This window comes from Macrotis lagotis, chromosome X (genome assembly GCF_037893015.1).
Source record: "Macrotis lagotis isolate mMagLag1 chromosome X, bilby.v1.9.chrom.fasta, whole genome shotgun sequence".
NCBI lineage: Eukaryota > Metazoa > Chordata > Mammalia > Peramelemorphia > Peramelidae > Macrotis > Macrotis lagotis.
Window position 1 is genome coordinate 93820345 of NC_133666.1, and position 16691 is coordinate 93837035.

The 16691-nt window shown below is 32.2% G+C and overlaps 1 protein-coding gene across 1 annotated transcript in view; it reads left to right on the forward strand.

Annotated features, from left to right (window-relative positions):
• The window catches only part of AUH (AU RNA binding methylglutaconyl-CoA hydratase), a 164162-nt gene extending 149525 nt beyond the window's left edge, over positions 1–14637 (forward strand). The window contains exon 10 of the mRNA XM_074200718.1: positions 554–14637. Within this exon, the coding sequence (XP_074056819.1) occupies positions 554–631 (78 nt within the window). The 3' untranslated portion in view covers positions 632–14637. The remainder of the gene's footprint in view (positions 1–553) is intronic.
• Positions 14638–16691: the final 2054 nt, after the last annotated feature.

A 16691-nucleotide genomic window follows, 5' to 3' on the forward strand; every position in this document is an offset into this window, starting at 1 on the left:
TGTTTCTATTTGAGTTTGACACCATTGTCCTACATTAATATCAGGTTAGAATATTGGTCCTTAAGTGGAATTCAGTATTTTTAGTTCCTTAGCTAATAAATATTTCTTTGGCATGGACTAAAGTTCTGACATCTTTCCCAACTTTTTGAAGTAACTATTTTAAAATAGTGAATTTACTTTCACAATGTAATGTATAATCATGTGATTTTATCATTTTTCTACACAAATTTTAAATTCATTTTAGGTCTTGTCTCATACTTAACTAAAAAAGCAAAATATATTTTTGTGTTGTACTGAAAATTTCCACCTGCTTAGGGAATATTTGTTATTTCTTAAATAAAATAATTTAGAAATAGACATTTTCATATATCAAAGGGTTAAAAAGCCTTTAGGGAAAATAACAGATCATTTTGAAAATTATTATTATGGTATCTTTCTTTTTCTTTTCTCATATGAATTTTATAATCTCAAACTTGTTTAAAAACTATAGAGTTTATATATTTTTCCCATTGTTCTGTCTTTCTAGTACTTACCCATATTTTGTTGTTCTTAGACTATTCCAACTAAAGACAGACTTGAAGGTCTTCTGGCTTTTAAAGAAAAAAGGCCTCCTCGTTACAAAGGAGAATAAAAGATGTAGAACCTATGTCAGATGTGATCTCCCTACTTCTGGACTTTTCTGGTATATTTGAGACCAATGAACTTATAACCACCAAAAGGAAAAGCAAGCTATTCAAAGAATGAATTAAATATCTGGAATGTCTCCATCCATGTATATCATTTAAGCATATACACTGTTGTATTCATTCTAGTTCATGAAGATAGCTATATGTACTAACTCGAAGTCAGGTTTTTTTTTATTTCCTGTGTTATTAGGCATCCCATTTTTGCTTTTAAAAATGTGAATAATTCCTATGGACTGTCGAAAAATAATATTAAATATATTTGTCTTATTGCATTGAAAAAATAAAAGTTAACTTCTCCCCCCCAATGAGGTATAACAAATATGGTTTTAAAAATTACATAGAAGATTTGACATGTTATTGTGTTATTACACACATAGAGATCAAAAGAAAGAAATTAAAAGATAATTTACAAGTTGTAAAATACAAATAAAATTAGTGAAATGAAGCTATATTTGCTTATAAATTATTATCAATGTCTTATGTTTTTCATTGAGTAAGTAATTCCTTATCAGTTTTTTAGAGAAATGAATTGAAATAAACTGGATATAGAAAAATGGAAGACAGAATTATCAGTCAGTCATTTTCATACTTCATGATCAAAGCAATGTGGTACAGTGGAAAGAGCACTGGCTTTAGAATCCAAGGACTTGTATTCACACTGTGCCTTCTTAATATCTCTGATCTTATACAAGTCACTTAACCTCTCTGGGCCACAGTTTTCTCATCTATAAAATGAGGGGATATGACTAAATGATCTCTGAAGTACTTTTCATCTCTAGATCTATGATCCTATGGTAAATAATACTAAGCATACATGTCCAAACATTTCATGTCCAAAGACCTTTTAAAATTTCTAGAAGCATAGAACAAGTATATCCCACACATTTTTATTAATTTCTGTTGGTTTTATGTCACCCTCATTTCCCAGAAAATAATCCCTTATAGCAATGAATTCAGAAGGAATTTGGAGAGAGAGTAGCAGGAACCAAGGTTAAAAAGTTTGGTAAAATTAACATTACTAGACTCCTAGAATATGCAGTGTTGTATAGCCCTCTATCTTAGTGAAAAAGGGAGATGCTGTTCCTTTTTCTTCCCCGTCATAGTCATGCTTAATCATTATAATTACACAGCATTGTTTTGTTGTTTCTATTTATTTTGTTCTAATCATTGTTTTCCACATTACTTAATTAACCCTGCATCTGTCTGTCTTCTTATATTTCAGCATATTATTCATATTCATAGTTATAGTGCAATTTTTCTTGTTCAATTGTATCTTACTCTTCAAGACTCCATTTTCTTTTATTTCTTGGCAATGATAATGGAGTAGTTTGTCATTTTCTTTTCCAGTTTATTTTTCAGATGAAGAAAACTGAGGCAAACAGAGTTAAGTGACTTACCCAGGATCACATAGCTAGTAAGTGTTGGAGGCCAGAATTGAACTAAGGAAGATGACTCTTACTGACTCTAGGTCTATACTTTATGAAATGTACCACCAAGCTACCCTACAGTACAGCAGATTTATCATGATTTGTTTAATCATTTCCGAGTCTATAGCTTTACTTTTACTTTACTTCTAATACTTGCTACCATAAAAAATGGAACTGGCATCCTTAAAATACTTTCATTGAGAAACTGATATACCTCATTAATATTTTGCCAGAGAACTAAATTCTTTAAAAAGAAATGATTCCACCTACTCCAGAAATTATTTTATTTATTTGTTATTTTATTTATTTGTTATATCTCTCCTCAATTATTTAAGTTGCTTGAAAGCAGAATTTTATCTTCAACACTTTCCCAGTACCTACCACATAGGGACTGGGCCTATGATTTCATTGATTTAGGGGACTTCCAAGTGAAGAAATTTCTTCTAGCAGTGTAACTTAATAGTTTTTAAGAGCTTCTTAGAACAGTGCTGTCAAATTCAAATAGAAAAGGATCGATTCTACAGGCCACAAATTGACTTAGAAAACCACAAATTAATATCATCTGCATTGTCTTGTATTTTAATGTATTTGTTAAATATTTTTACAGTTGCATTTTAAACAGGTTTGGCCAGCACATTTCAGGTTACATAGGCCTAAAGTTGGATACCTCTATTCTATAGCACCTAGAAGTTAAAAGATTTGCCCAAGATCACATAGTCAGCATGTGCACTCAATGCCTATTAAATGACTATTGAATGAATGAATTGAATAGCACAGATGTGTCCATGACAACTAGATCATGATAAGTAAACAAAAACTATTTTCTACAGATCAGTACTCATTGCCCATATATTTTGACTTCCACAAACAGATAAAGTAACAAAGAGCATGATTTTCTAATTATCTCTATAATAAAATCATAGCTTTGCTGCTACCAAATGTATGCAAGTATATGGAAAAAGGACATCCACAATGTCCTGTCACTATCTAGAACAAACTGGAAAGAAGTGTAGATAAGTGGGTTTGAAGAAAACAGAAGGGATATGGAAGTAGCATATGTAAAATGTTCTCAGGGAAAGTCAGTATTTAAAAACTAGGAAGTAATGAAATAATATGAATGTCCACATCTTAAATCGATGTCTAGACCTAGGAAACCCAAGTGTTTTTTGGATAGACAATAAGTTGTTCCCTATTTTCCACTCTGAATTAGGGAACCTAAGGAATTCTAAATTCTCAATTTTTATTTTCATCGCTATATTTTTTGATGACCAACTATTTTGTACTTATTGGTTTATTATCTTTGTTTGGCTTTATTTTTCCTTTTCATCATTCATTATTAAGATGTCAGAGCATACTTAAAGATGTTTCCCTTCTAAAATTTCGACATGCTGATTCTTTCACAGGATCATAAATTTGGAGCTTAGTGACCTGAGAATTTTGTCTAGTTGGAATCCACTTTGTGTAGATTAGATGGTGGGACAGAATGAAACACTCATGAATTACTGAATATTTAACAAAAGATAGTTTAGTTTGCCTAATACCATAAGGATATTCATCAAGTATTTACAGCAAGGGTACAGTGGCTCTTAGCTTATCTAGAAATCTCTCTTCTTTTATTCCTTTTGGAAATGTGACTTGTCAAGTAGTCATCAGCATATAGCTAGTTACTCAATATCTCAGACACCCCACCAAGTCTGAAAGGTCTGGGTACCAAATAGCTTGGGCTTTTTTATTGACACTAGACTAATGAAAGAGCAACAGCAAGATGGGGCCAAGGTACTTGTGTGGGGGAGAATGCTGTGTCAGGGAAGTTGGGGTCAAGCTGCATCGGAAAACTTGTGTCCCCCGTTTGTGTCACCCCCTCACGTATATATATGAAGAAACTAGTATTCAGTAACTTGCTCAGGGTCATCCAAAACCAGCATTTTGACAGGTCCTCAGACTCCAAATTCAGTGCTATTTCTGCCACATTATTTACTGAATTTTGAAATACTAGAAGACTCTCTAGAGGCATTAGTCATTTTTCATTTAAATATCCTATGGAATTTGAAGTCAGAAAACATTGTACTTATTTTTCATTTTCTGTTTTGGTGTTTTTGATTTGAAAAATTGAACTCTTTCAGAATTCTGATCACTGTAACAGTTGGTAAACTTTATAGTCAGAAACTTGTTTATTTTAAATAAAATTAGTTTGTGAATTTTTGTTCAACTCCTAAAAATTTTCCTCTACAGTCTTTATTATAGTGAAGATTGCTATGTAGATGCAAGATTTTGGCTCAGCTTTGTTACTAACATTCATATTTAACAATATATTTAAATTTTAACTGATTTCATCTGGTGGAGCATTCATTTGTTTACTGATAAACTTGCTTAATTGATTATTTCATGATAGTTGCAAGTAAAGTACTTTAAAGTCTTCTGGATCATTTACTTCTATCACATGAAATGCTGAAATGCCATTTTTATTTTTTAGTGAGTCAGAAAACAAAAACAAATTTGTGGGAGTTAATAGACAAGTTTCTCAGAATATGAGTTTACAATCTGGTCTCTAGCAATTTTAGTGAAGTTATTCACAAGTTGGTAGGAGAAAAATGTTCAATTCTGTATATAAATGACCTCATTTAATTGAATTGATATCTCAGTGAAATATTCACATTTCTTCCCATAAAGTGATCCAAATACTTTGATTTATTTTTTATTTCTATTTTTAATGCTTTGATATTTTATGACCCCTCTGTTAATGTTTTTGTTTGTGAGAATAATGTCATTTTGTATTTTTTCCATTAACCAAAGCAATTATAAATTATCCTACTGAATCTTTCTCAGAGAAGTGATGAATATTTCCACTCAGTATATCTTTTCATATATTTAGATGAAATAGAACAAGATTCTCGCAAAGTTTTGGCAAGTCATAAATTTAAAGGACAAAGAAGAAATATATTTCAAAAACTAAAAAGTACTAATTCTAATGTAATTTAGGTGCCTTTTAAGATAATATGAAAGGTAAAATGATCTACAAAAGCTTCATAGTCCAATTTCCAAAGAAAGCCTGCTATTGACTAAAACCATTTTTCCTATTGATTAGAGAAGAATACATTATTGAATTATATCTCTATAACTTAGAAGATTTTTAAAAAACTTCTTTTAATGTATAATGGAACTGGATGTGATGGCACTCTTCTATGATGACCACTACTTCAGCTGATGGATCCCTTGAGTTTAACCAGTTCTGTAGTATGGTGGTACTAAAGTTCATGGGTGTATGTATTAAGTTTAAAAGTAATATAATCAGCTCTCAGGAGTAGAAGGCCATCAGGTTGCTTAAGGAGGAAAACACAACCCAGGTAGGAAAAATGGAGCAGATGACTATAGAGATACATAGATGTATACATACATGCATCATGAGTCATGCCATTTTTTTAGGCACGACAGGAATTATGACAGAAGACATCTGATCAAGAAGAGATGACGGAGAAGAGGGAGATCATGGCAATTGACCTTTTTTTCCATAAAATACAAGCCAAGATTGGCCCAGTCATAATATTTGCATGATTTTCTCCATCTTCAGCAGTAGATACATAAGAGTGACAGGTGTGAATGGTCAGAGTGATCCAAGACTAAAGCTTGGCAAGGCACAATTGGTGATATGATGAAAGGGATAAGTATTCAAAAGAAAATTACATATAGAGACAGAAAACCAGTAGATAAAAGAATTTTTGGGATTCCTGAAATTTGACTTGGGGCATCTTTGAGTAAATGGCAAGGTCAAGAGTATGATTTTCTTTGTGTGTGATTAAGATGGAGTGGAAAAATGGGTTGTGGGAAGTGAAAAGGTTGAATGAGTAGTTAAGATATTTGAAGGAGAGTCGATCTGTATGTTGAAGTCCCTGATATGAAGTTAGTTAGGAATTGAGAAGGAGAGAAAAATGAGAGCTAGTTCATCTAGGAATGAAGGAAAGTGACCTTGTCTGTAGACAACATCTACCAGGATTTTGATTTGGTTTGTTGGTTGTTGTTGTTCAGTCATGTTCAGCTCATTGTAATTCATTTAGGATTTTCTTGGCAAAGATGAAGTGGTTTGCCATTTCCTTAGCCAGTTAATTTTATAGAGACAACTAATTTTACAGAGACAAACAAGGTTAAGTGCCTTTCCCAGGGTCACACAGCTTTTAAGTGTCTGAAGCTGGACTTGAATTTATCCACTGTACCATCTAGCTGCACACTTTTGATTGGTAGTAAATGTGAATAGCATGAACATCAAAATAAGAGGGGTAATTGAATGATGGAGATGAAGAAAACTTGAAAGTAGCAATGGAAAACCAGAAGTGTTCCAACTTCTCCACTTCAACTAATGAGCTGAGAGGAATGAATGCAGGTATAGTCAGTACCAAAAAGAGCAGACAGGGAAAGTAATGTCATCAGGGAAGCTTGATTTGAGTAAGAGCTAGTAGATGGAGAAAGAAAAGATTTAAGATGAAGGGATATTTGTTGCTTATGGAAGTCAGACAATACATTGGAAAGGGTGAGTGGCATTTAGTTAGAACTCTGGGGTTGGAGGATTGAGAGGAATAGGATTTAGGTGTGGAACTTGGAGAATGAGATTTGGATGATCACCTGAAAGCTGAAGCGGCTGGAGATGTCATGTGGTTGTGCGTGTTTTGCACCCCCTTTGGACAAATCAGCTCCCGCATAACTCAAACAGAACTCTAAAATTCACATTAGATATAATAAGGATCAAAGAAATGCTATATATAAAATTATAGGAAGTGGCTTCTTCACCCCAGAACTTAATGGAAAGTCAGTAGAAAGTCATGGAAAAGGCAAGACATACCTCATCTCCCAACAAGACTAATATCATCATCTCCCTGTTTGGCCATAAATGGGACATAGAGCATCAAGTAAAAGTGTGTGGGACCTTGGAAGTTTCAGGGAGAAGCTTCAGTTAAAAGATTAATAGCAAGTGCTATACAAGTGCACAGACTGAGAATCCCAGTCCTAAGGACTTTGAGAACCCTCACATATCCTAAAGTGCCAGAAAAGGCTCTGAATAGCTTACACTGAACTCAAAAAGCCAAGCTATCCTAGTGCTGGAAGTCAATAAAGTAATCCAGAGAGAGACTAGTAGCCTACCTTGTTGAAAAGTGCAATGGGGATGGATGCAGGCCTTGACACAAAGCCCCAATTCAGGTATTAAATCTGGAGAGTTGAATAAATCAGAGAAAACATTGACCTCTGTATCCGGAATTATTGCCAATGTAGATATCTCCAAAAAAAGAAAGAACAAATATAACTGAAAGCAAAAATTCAAAGGAAAAAATGGATTTTCCATGATAAATATAAGCTTGAAGAACTTTTTGAAGGAAGAAATAAAATAAAAAATGAAATGGTAAACCTGATCCAAGAAATGCAATCCCTGAAAAACTAAAGTGGAAAAAATAACTGATAACATAATGAAATTATAGAGCAAAATCAAAAACTAAAAGAAAATTTGAGAAACCTACAAGTTTAAAAAAAAACTGACCTGGACAAAAAAGTTGAAAGATCTTTTAAGTCATTGAACTCCCAGAAAGCAATCATTTAAATGCAAAACAAAAATAAAGTATGGACATGATTTTAAGCACTTATAAATGAAAACTATATGAGAATCAGAGGACAAAGTGAAGGCAAGAAGAATCCACCAAAGACGTCTCTAAATTGACTTCAAGGAAGTCAAACCAGAATAATATAGCCAATTCCAGAGCTCTCACAGCAAAGAAAAGATACTACAAGCATCCAAAATGAAGTTCTTTGAGTACCAAGAACTGTAGTCAGGATCACAAAAAACTAGTAAATTTTTACTATGGGTGAGAGAAATCTTGGAATATACTATTCCAAAAGATTAAAAAAAGCCTTTTCAACAAAACTGAGTTTGATCCTACAAGGGCAAAGATGTGCCCTTATAAAGATAAAGAATTTATAAACATCCCTGATGAAAAGACTAGAACTGAGTAGAAACTTGAAATACAATCAAAAAAGTTCAGAGAAATCTATCAATCAGCCAAGAAACTAATACTATGTGTTGGGTACTATACTAAGCAATGGAGATACGAAATACAAAGAATAACAAAGAACTTATGTGTCCTCAAGAATCTCACAATTTTAATAGCAGAAGCAATATTTGAACAATATGAACAAGCAAGATATAAGCAGGATAAATGTGATCTCAGAAGAAGGAAATAGAATTAAGAAAGATTGAGAAAGTCTTCCTATAATGTCAGAATTTCAGGTAAGCTTAATTTGAAATAATTGGAGGGAATGATAATGATCAAGTCAAGTTAGCAAGAATTTGTTAAATGCCTTCACTGTGGTTATATGTTAGGGAAACAAAATCAAGACTCCCTGCTCTCAAGAAACTCACAATCCCACAGAGGAAGACAATATGCAAACTACTGTGTACCAAGATGTATACATATAGGATAGATTGACTATTCACAGCATTAAGGGAATTTGGAAAAAGCACTGAGAAGGTGTGATTTAACTGAGACTTGAAGGAAGTCTTTAAAGTCACAAGATGGAGATGAGGAAGGAGAAAATTTTAGGCATGGAGGATCATAGCTAGTAAATGTCTGATGGCAAATTTCCACTTCTCTTCCTGACTTTAGACCCAGAACTTTACTTTGCCCCCGCTACCTCTACCTCTCCTTCAATAAGACAAACTAGAATCCAGAAGGATTTCTTCAATTTCCTCCCACACAACTGAGGAATAGCACAAATTGCAGGATATTAACTTCTTGTAATGTTATCATACTGTAAGAAATGTTAAAATAAAAAGATGATTTCACAGAATTCTGGATAAGAAAATGATGCAGGGTGAATTGAAAAGAACTAGGAGGACATAACACAGACACATTGTAAAGAAAAGCATCTTCGAAATATCTAAGTATTCTTATTAACATGCTATGACCAACCATGTATCCAGATGTACTATGAAGAAATTCACTGACCATCTCCTGAGAGACAGATGATAGACACAAGATGCAGAGAATTACATTTTTGGACATGGTCACTATGTAAATTTGTTTTGCTTATATAGTCTTTATTCTATTTATATAAGGGTAAATCCTTTGTGAGCAATGATCTGGTAAAAGGTTTGTGTGGTTTTTTATTATTTCTTTAATATTTTTAATTTGGGAGAAGTGGCAGTAAAAATACTTTTTAAAAAAGGACATTTTTAAAAATTTATTATTTACTTTGAATTTTGCAGTTTTCCCTCCAATCTCTCTTCCCTACCCCTCACAGAGGGCAGTCTGTTACTCTTTACCTTGTTTCCATGGTATACATTGATCTAAGTTGAATATGATGAGAGAGAAATCATATCCTTAAGGAAAAAAATAAAGTATAAGGGATAGCAAAATTACATAATAAGATAACAAATGTTTTTTTTTTTAAATTAAAGGTAATAGTCTTTGGTCTTTATTCAAACTCCACAATTCTTTCTCTGCATATAGATGGTATACTCCATCACAGATATCCCAAAATTGTGAAAAGGGTATTGTTTTTAAAAGCACAGAAGAGGACAGACATTTTAGAAGGAAATAGAACAATTTTTTTAAAATGTATGGAATTTATTATATGCATATAGATATACATTTTAAAGTGTTATGAAATAATTCACAGTTTCATATAGAATCATCTTTTTTGCAGCCTTTTTGTATGGAAATGCTTTATTCTAAGTTCAGAATTTAAAACTTAAAAAAAGTCTTTAAAAATAAGGGAAAATAGGGGCGGCTAGGTGGTGCAGTAGATAGAGCACCAGCCCTGCAATCAGGAGTACTTGAGTTCAAATCCGGCCTCAGACACTTAATAATTATCTAGCTGTTTGGCCCTTGGGCAAGCCACTTAACCCCATTTGGCTTGCAAAGACTTTTTTTTTTTAAAAAAAGCAAAATAAAGCAAAGTACAAGAGAAATCTGGTTATCTCAATAGTCTAATGAAATTACATTTGAATTTTTAAAAAGTTGTTCTTCTGTATAGTTAGAAGAATTTTTTGCCAAATTTTATAAAAATGCAGAATTTTATAAATATAAAATTTATTACAAAGAAAAATTTATCCCTGGAAAAATGTAATTTTCATAAAGATTTTAAAACAGGCCAACACTTTTGGAAGAATGTGAACAGAGTCATACAAGTTGAGAAGGAATAAATAGCTTATGATCTTCACTGATAGAATAAGCATTCTCACATAAATGAAATCAAAGATGCACTGATATTGAAGAAGGTTGGCGTCAAAGTTGTGCTACAGCCCATTTATATTGTATTGGGATTTTTGATGTATGCAATTTAAGTAACAAATCGGCATATATTACAAACCAGAGCTTGATTAATTGCTTTGTTTTCTCTAAACTTAAGAAAATGATGAAGAAAATGTTAACTCGGATTAAATTTAAACAATGGTGTGTATATGTGAATATGAGTACTACATTTGGAGTAAAGATAACTGAGTTAAAATTTCTATCTCAAAGTATTCCCATATTAATCATAAGTCTCAGGACCCCAGTTTCCTTCCTTATAAAGGATTTTATGCACTATATAAGTAGCAGGGTTCTAGTGATAAATCCTCTATAAACAGAGCACTAAATAAATTTATTTTTATTTTTATTGAAATATTTCTTACTATGACCATCGGTTGACCAGCCTTCTAATGATTAGCCACTCCCAACTATCACTGAGGTTCTGAGAAATACTCACTTTATAGACCTTGATAATTCTTATACTCACTGGCAATAGTTTTTAAGAATGGACAATTTGGAGAGGTAGTACCTCTCCCCACCTTCAGTTGTGAACTTCAGACATTGACTCAGTGACCACTTATGGATTACATTGTAGAGAAAATACTCATTTAGGCATACATAGATTGGACCAGAAGGACTCAGATTCTGTGAACTGGAGTGTGTTAAAAATTGGGAAATATTTCAATCCAATTACTACAATAAATAATCAGTGAATCAATTGTGTAAGTAAATATGCTGTACATGAATAACTAAATAACTGATGAAAATAAATGGAATATCTATCAGTTATGAAAATGGCAAGTTTTATTCAGTAAAAAACTTAGAAAAATGGATGAATTTGATTATGTAAAAAATAAATTTTTATAATGAATGAAAAGGAATATCTTTAAAAGGGGAAGAAATAGTTTAAGGGGAGTGAAACCATAAATATGATAAAAAATTATGACCTACAAAATCTTTCACAATTGTATGCATGCAAACCCCCAGTTGAAATGACCAAATGATTTCAACTTTAACATCTTTGAAGAAAGATGAAAACTCTACATATTTTAATGTATCTGTGATCTCATCAATATGGGTTTTGGTAGGGCAGAAAACATAGACCAATTCAGTAATCCAGTTCATTGATTAAAACTAAATAGGTTGTATGTCATAAAATGCAATAAAAATAACTTTGCTAATAAAAGGATATAATTTCCAAGGTTAAAAAGGGTATTAATTCCCCCAAAATGCTACTCCCCTCTACTGTCATAGCCACAGGCGTATCAGCCACATCAGTTCAAGAAGGCATTCTCCAGAGTGCAACAGGAATTTCAGTAAAACTCCACACTACCAATTTTCCCAGAGGGCAGGAGAGCCAAATGATTGGTATTCAATTGTGTCTGACTCTTTGTGACCTCATTTCTTGGCTAAGACACTGAAGTAGTTTGTCATTTCCTTCTCTAGTTTATTTTACATATGAAGAAACTGAGGGTCACACAGCTAGCAGTACTTAAGGCCTGATTAGCACTTAGGGAAAAGATTCCAGACCTGGCCACATGCTATCCATTGCCCCATTTAAAGGATCAACCCAATTTAAATCCTGCATAATGCAGGTATGTTATCCAGGTTTTGGAATAGAGTAGAGGAAGAAGGGGAAGAGAGATTAAAGCAGTTGAGGTGAAAGGGAAATGAAGAAGAGTCCTGTAGCAATTGAAAGCAACAAAGTGGACACAGCAACCATACAAACAAGTATTTCCTCAATTTCTGTATTTCACAATTTACAATTGATCCATGACTTCTTGTTTAGGCCCTTCATTACATCCTCAAGAGGTTTCCTGTGCATACTGGGGAACTTCCTTTAGATCTCTTGATCTAAGATGGATTCCAATGAAACAAATAAATACAGCAATCATCCTAATTCTTAGATGGATACCCACAATCATTTGTAGTCATATGTATACTTTCTATTGATTCTTTTATTGCATAACTTGTTAATATGTTCATATTTTTGGAATACAGCAATCACTGACTGCATTGACTTTGATCCCAATTGACCCCATGAGTGAAGCATGGTTTCCCAGTTCTTGGCCCTGGGGCCTGAGTAAGCTGTTCTGATCATATGTTAGCCTTTTATACCCTCTACACATTTCTCTCCCTCCTAGCCTGTGACTTTTGGTTGTTAAAAAAAAAAAAGCAAGCAAACAAAAAAATAATGTAACAGATTCCCAAAGATATGCTTCCCCCAAGATTCCCTATCATTATTTAATCCCTGTCTCCTCTACCCGTCTTGGCCCTCTTGGTGCTATGAAGTGCCCCAAATTGCAATTCCCTTTGCTCAGTTAAAAGTTTTTCTTGTTTTGGCCATTTTCTTTATTTCAATATGACAGATCCTAGTAATCAGATAATTCAAAATAGTTTTGAGATATATTCAAAAAAGATATTTTAATGAAATTAAAAAACAGTCTAAATTAATAAAATTAATTGGTATACAATTTCATGACTTGTGATACTATAACAGGAAAGCATTGTGAGAACATATAAATCATACAAGCAAAACCTTATATTCTCTGAGTATGCAAAGATCTCACTATTAGGACTTACACTAATATTTGAAATAGCAAATAACCTTGAAAGTGTCCAAATGATTTTAGAATAATTAAATAAAAATGTTAAACTAGTAGAATATAGTTGTTCCATTAAAAATACCAAACTAAGTATAATTCTGCCAGTTGAGATTTTGTTTGGGTCTTGGTGCTACTGCAACTTGGCCTTGGTTCATACCTTGGTTTTGCTTAGGGAGAGGAGGAGGTGCTGGAACCTTGATAGTCTCAGCTTCCTGTCCAAGACTCTGGCACACCTCATTCTTCTCCCAAGCAAAAGGCCAGAGGTTGATTTATTCATGGATCTTCTACTTTCTTACCTGGAAATGGAGACAGATACAAACCCTTATCTGAAAAAATAGAGCCTTTTTGGATCAAGAAACCTTCAGAAATTTGACTCAAGTTTCAGTGTCTAATTCCACAAAGCTAAATTAGAATCCGTCATCAATGAAGCTTATTAGAGTTCAGGCAACTAAAATTGCAGAAGAGCCAGCAGCTTTTAAGCCACCTAAGATGGACCTTCTAGTGATGGAAGAAAAGCTACAATCTCCATGATCCATAACATCAAACCATGGGATTTGAATGTATTGACTCTACAGGGTTCTAAGCAAAAATTGCTTTCCCTGGTTAACCACTATTATGCTGAAAGAGTATCTTAGACTTCTCTTTGTTCCCATCCACTTTGCACTTGACATAAGAAGGATGTCATCCATTTCCAATTCTACTGAAGATAATATTCTTGGGGAACTGGTGTTTATTTCTTTAAATATTTGCAGAATAACTTGAATATTTCTAATGCAGGAAGTCCTATTCTGTAATGTCCCAAAGTTGGACTAAGTAACTTCAGAATGCAGTTGCCTACAGTCAATTATTTGTCTATAGAACTAGCTTGCAGGGGGCAAGGGAAATATTTAAAAACTAGTAGACTTTGTTCTGTATATTTATCCAAAAACAGTCAAGTTATTTTTCTTCAAATTTTCTTGTAATATCTCTCTTTATATATTTATCCATTTTGATCTTATCTTGGTCTATTTCCAATTTATTCTAAATGTCCTTCCAATTTTCCCAATAATTTTTAACCAAATAAATAATTTTTATTTCCAAAATTTGTCTATTTGTGAAACACAAGTTTACTACTTTCATCTGCTACTTAAAATATATGTCTATTTTTGGCCACTGATCTTTCTTAGCCAGTACCAGATAGTTTTGATAATTACTGTCTTATAATATAGTTTTAATTTCTAATACGCTAAACAGTCTTCCTTTACATTTTTCATTAGTTCCTTTAATGTTCTTGACTTTTGATTACTTCAAATGAATTTTATTATTTTTTCTAATTCAGTAAAATAATGTTTTGGTCATTTGGATGGCATTGAAAATATAGTTAGATAAATAGACAAAAGGATGGATGCTAAGGTAAAATCATTTTTCTTATATAATCACTATCTGTCTGAACAATATTTCTCTAATGACAAATCTGATTTTATTTATATAAAACTTTTTAAGTATCGTTTTGTTCATACAATTTCTGGTTTTGTTCTAGCAGGTATACTTTCAGGTATTTTTTGCAGTGCAAAGTTATTTTAAATGGGTTATTTCTTATCTCTCCTTCCAGGGTTTTGTGATACATAGAATGATGGTGGATTTACTTTATATTCCACTTTTTTGCAGAAATAATCATTTCAACTAATTTTTTAATTGAATCTTTGGGATTTCCTAAGTATATCTTCATATCATCTGCAAAAAAGATGTTTTATTACCTCATTCAATATCCATATTTTTTCTTATTGCTAGGATTTTCAATAAATTATTGAATAATTTTGGTGACACTAGGCATTTTTATTTCACACCTAATTTTATTGAAAAAGGTTTGTAACTTATCCCTATTACAAATAATATTTGCTAGCTTTAGGTAAATGTTTCTTATTTATTTAAGGGGAAAATTTCATTTATACCATACTGTTAATAGAAGTGAGTGTTAATACTTTATCGAAATCTGTATCTATTGGTATTATAGTATTTTCCTTTACTTTTTTGTTGTTTTATCAATCGTTAATAATTTTTCTATGTTAAATCATCCCTGCATTCCTGGGGCAATTCCTGTTTGGCCACAATATATAATCTTTTATTGTTGCAATCTTTTAGCTAGTGTATTACTTAGGATTTGTGCATACATATTAATTGGCTATAATTTTCTTTCTTTTAAATCTTCCTGGTTTAGTTATCACTATCATATCTGTTTCATAAAAGGAATTTGGTGAATCCTTTATTTATTATTTCAAATAATTTAATTAATATTGGAATTAGTTGACCTTTGAATGTTTCGCAAAATTCACTTGTAAATCCATCTGTTCCTGATGCTTTTTCTTAGGAAGTTCACTTATGACCTATTCAATTTATTTTTCTAAAATAGGTCTATTTAGATATCTATTACTTCTTCCACTAATCTTGTCAATTTAATATTTATATTCACTGAAATTTTAAATTTACTGGCAAACATCTCATAATTCCTTTAATTTTATCCCATTAGTGGTATATTCACCTTTTCATTTTTAATCCTAGTGATTTGGTTTTCTTCTCTTCTTTAAATTAACCAGTGGTTTATCTACGTTTTGCTTTTTTCCTAAAATCAATACTTAGTTTTATTAATTCAGTCTTTTTTTTTACACTCAATTTTATTTATATCATTTTTGTTTAGGTTTTTGCAAGGCAAATGGGATTAAGTGGGGTGTCTGAGGTCAGATTTGAATTCAGGTACTTCTGACTCCAGGGCCGATACTGCGCCACCTAGCTGCCCCTATATCACTTTTAATTTTTGGAATTTCAAATCTAGTTTTTAATTAGGGATTCTTTTTCTAGTTTTTAAATTGCAAATATAATTCATTGGTCTGTTTCTTTTTTAATGTAATTATATAGAGATATAAATTTTCCTCTGATTACTTCTTTTCCTATCTCCCATAGGTTTTGATATGCTATCTCATTTTTGTCATTCTCTTTATTGAAATTATTTCTATGATTTGTTTATTAGCCTACTCTTTCTTTAAGATTAGGTTGTTTTTAATCTGTTTTCATGGTCCCTTATAATTTTTATTATATTGTGATCTTAAGGGGATACCTGTAAAACTTCTGCTTTTAACAATAACATTTTTAATATCCTTATGTGTAGTTAATCTTTTTTAAAAGGTACCACGAACTTCTGAGAAACAAGATGTATTTCTGTCGATTTCCATTCAGTTCTCTCCAGCTGTCACAGCTTGCTTATCTGAAATTCTATCTTATTTTTATCTTCTTCACTTATTTTTTGGTTAGATTAATCTATTCTTAAAAGGGTAGAGTAAAACCTCCCTCTGTCATTGTATTACTTTCTATCTCTACCTATAATTCACTTCACTTTCAAGGAATTAGATGCTATGTAGTTTTTGGTGCATAGAAGTTCAATATTGATATTGCTTCATTGTCCATGGTACCTTTTAACAAAATGTAGTTACCCTTTTAATTAAATCTATTTTGGACTTAACTTTGTCTAAGAACATGATTGCTAATCTCATCTTTTTTCACATCAGCTGAAGCAAAATAAGTTCTATTGGAACCCTTCATTTTAACTCTGTGTGTATCTCTCATTCTTCAATGTTTCCCTGTAACATCATATTGTTGGATTCTGATTTTTAATTCATTTTGCTTTCCATTTTTATCCAATTCATATTCAAAGTTATAATTACTATTTGT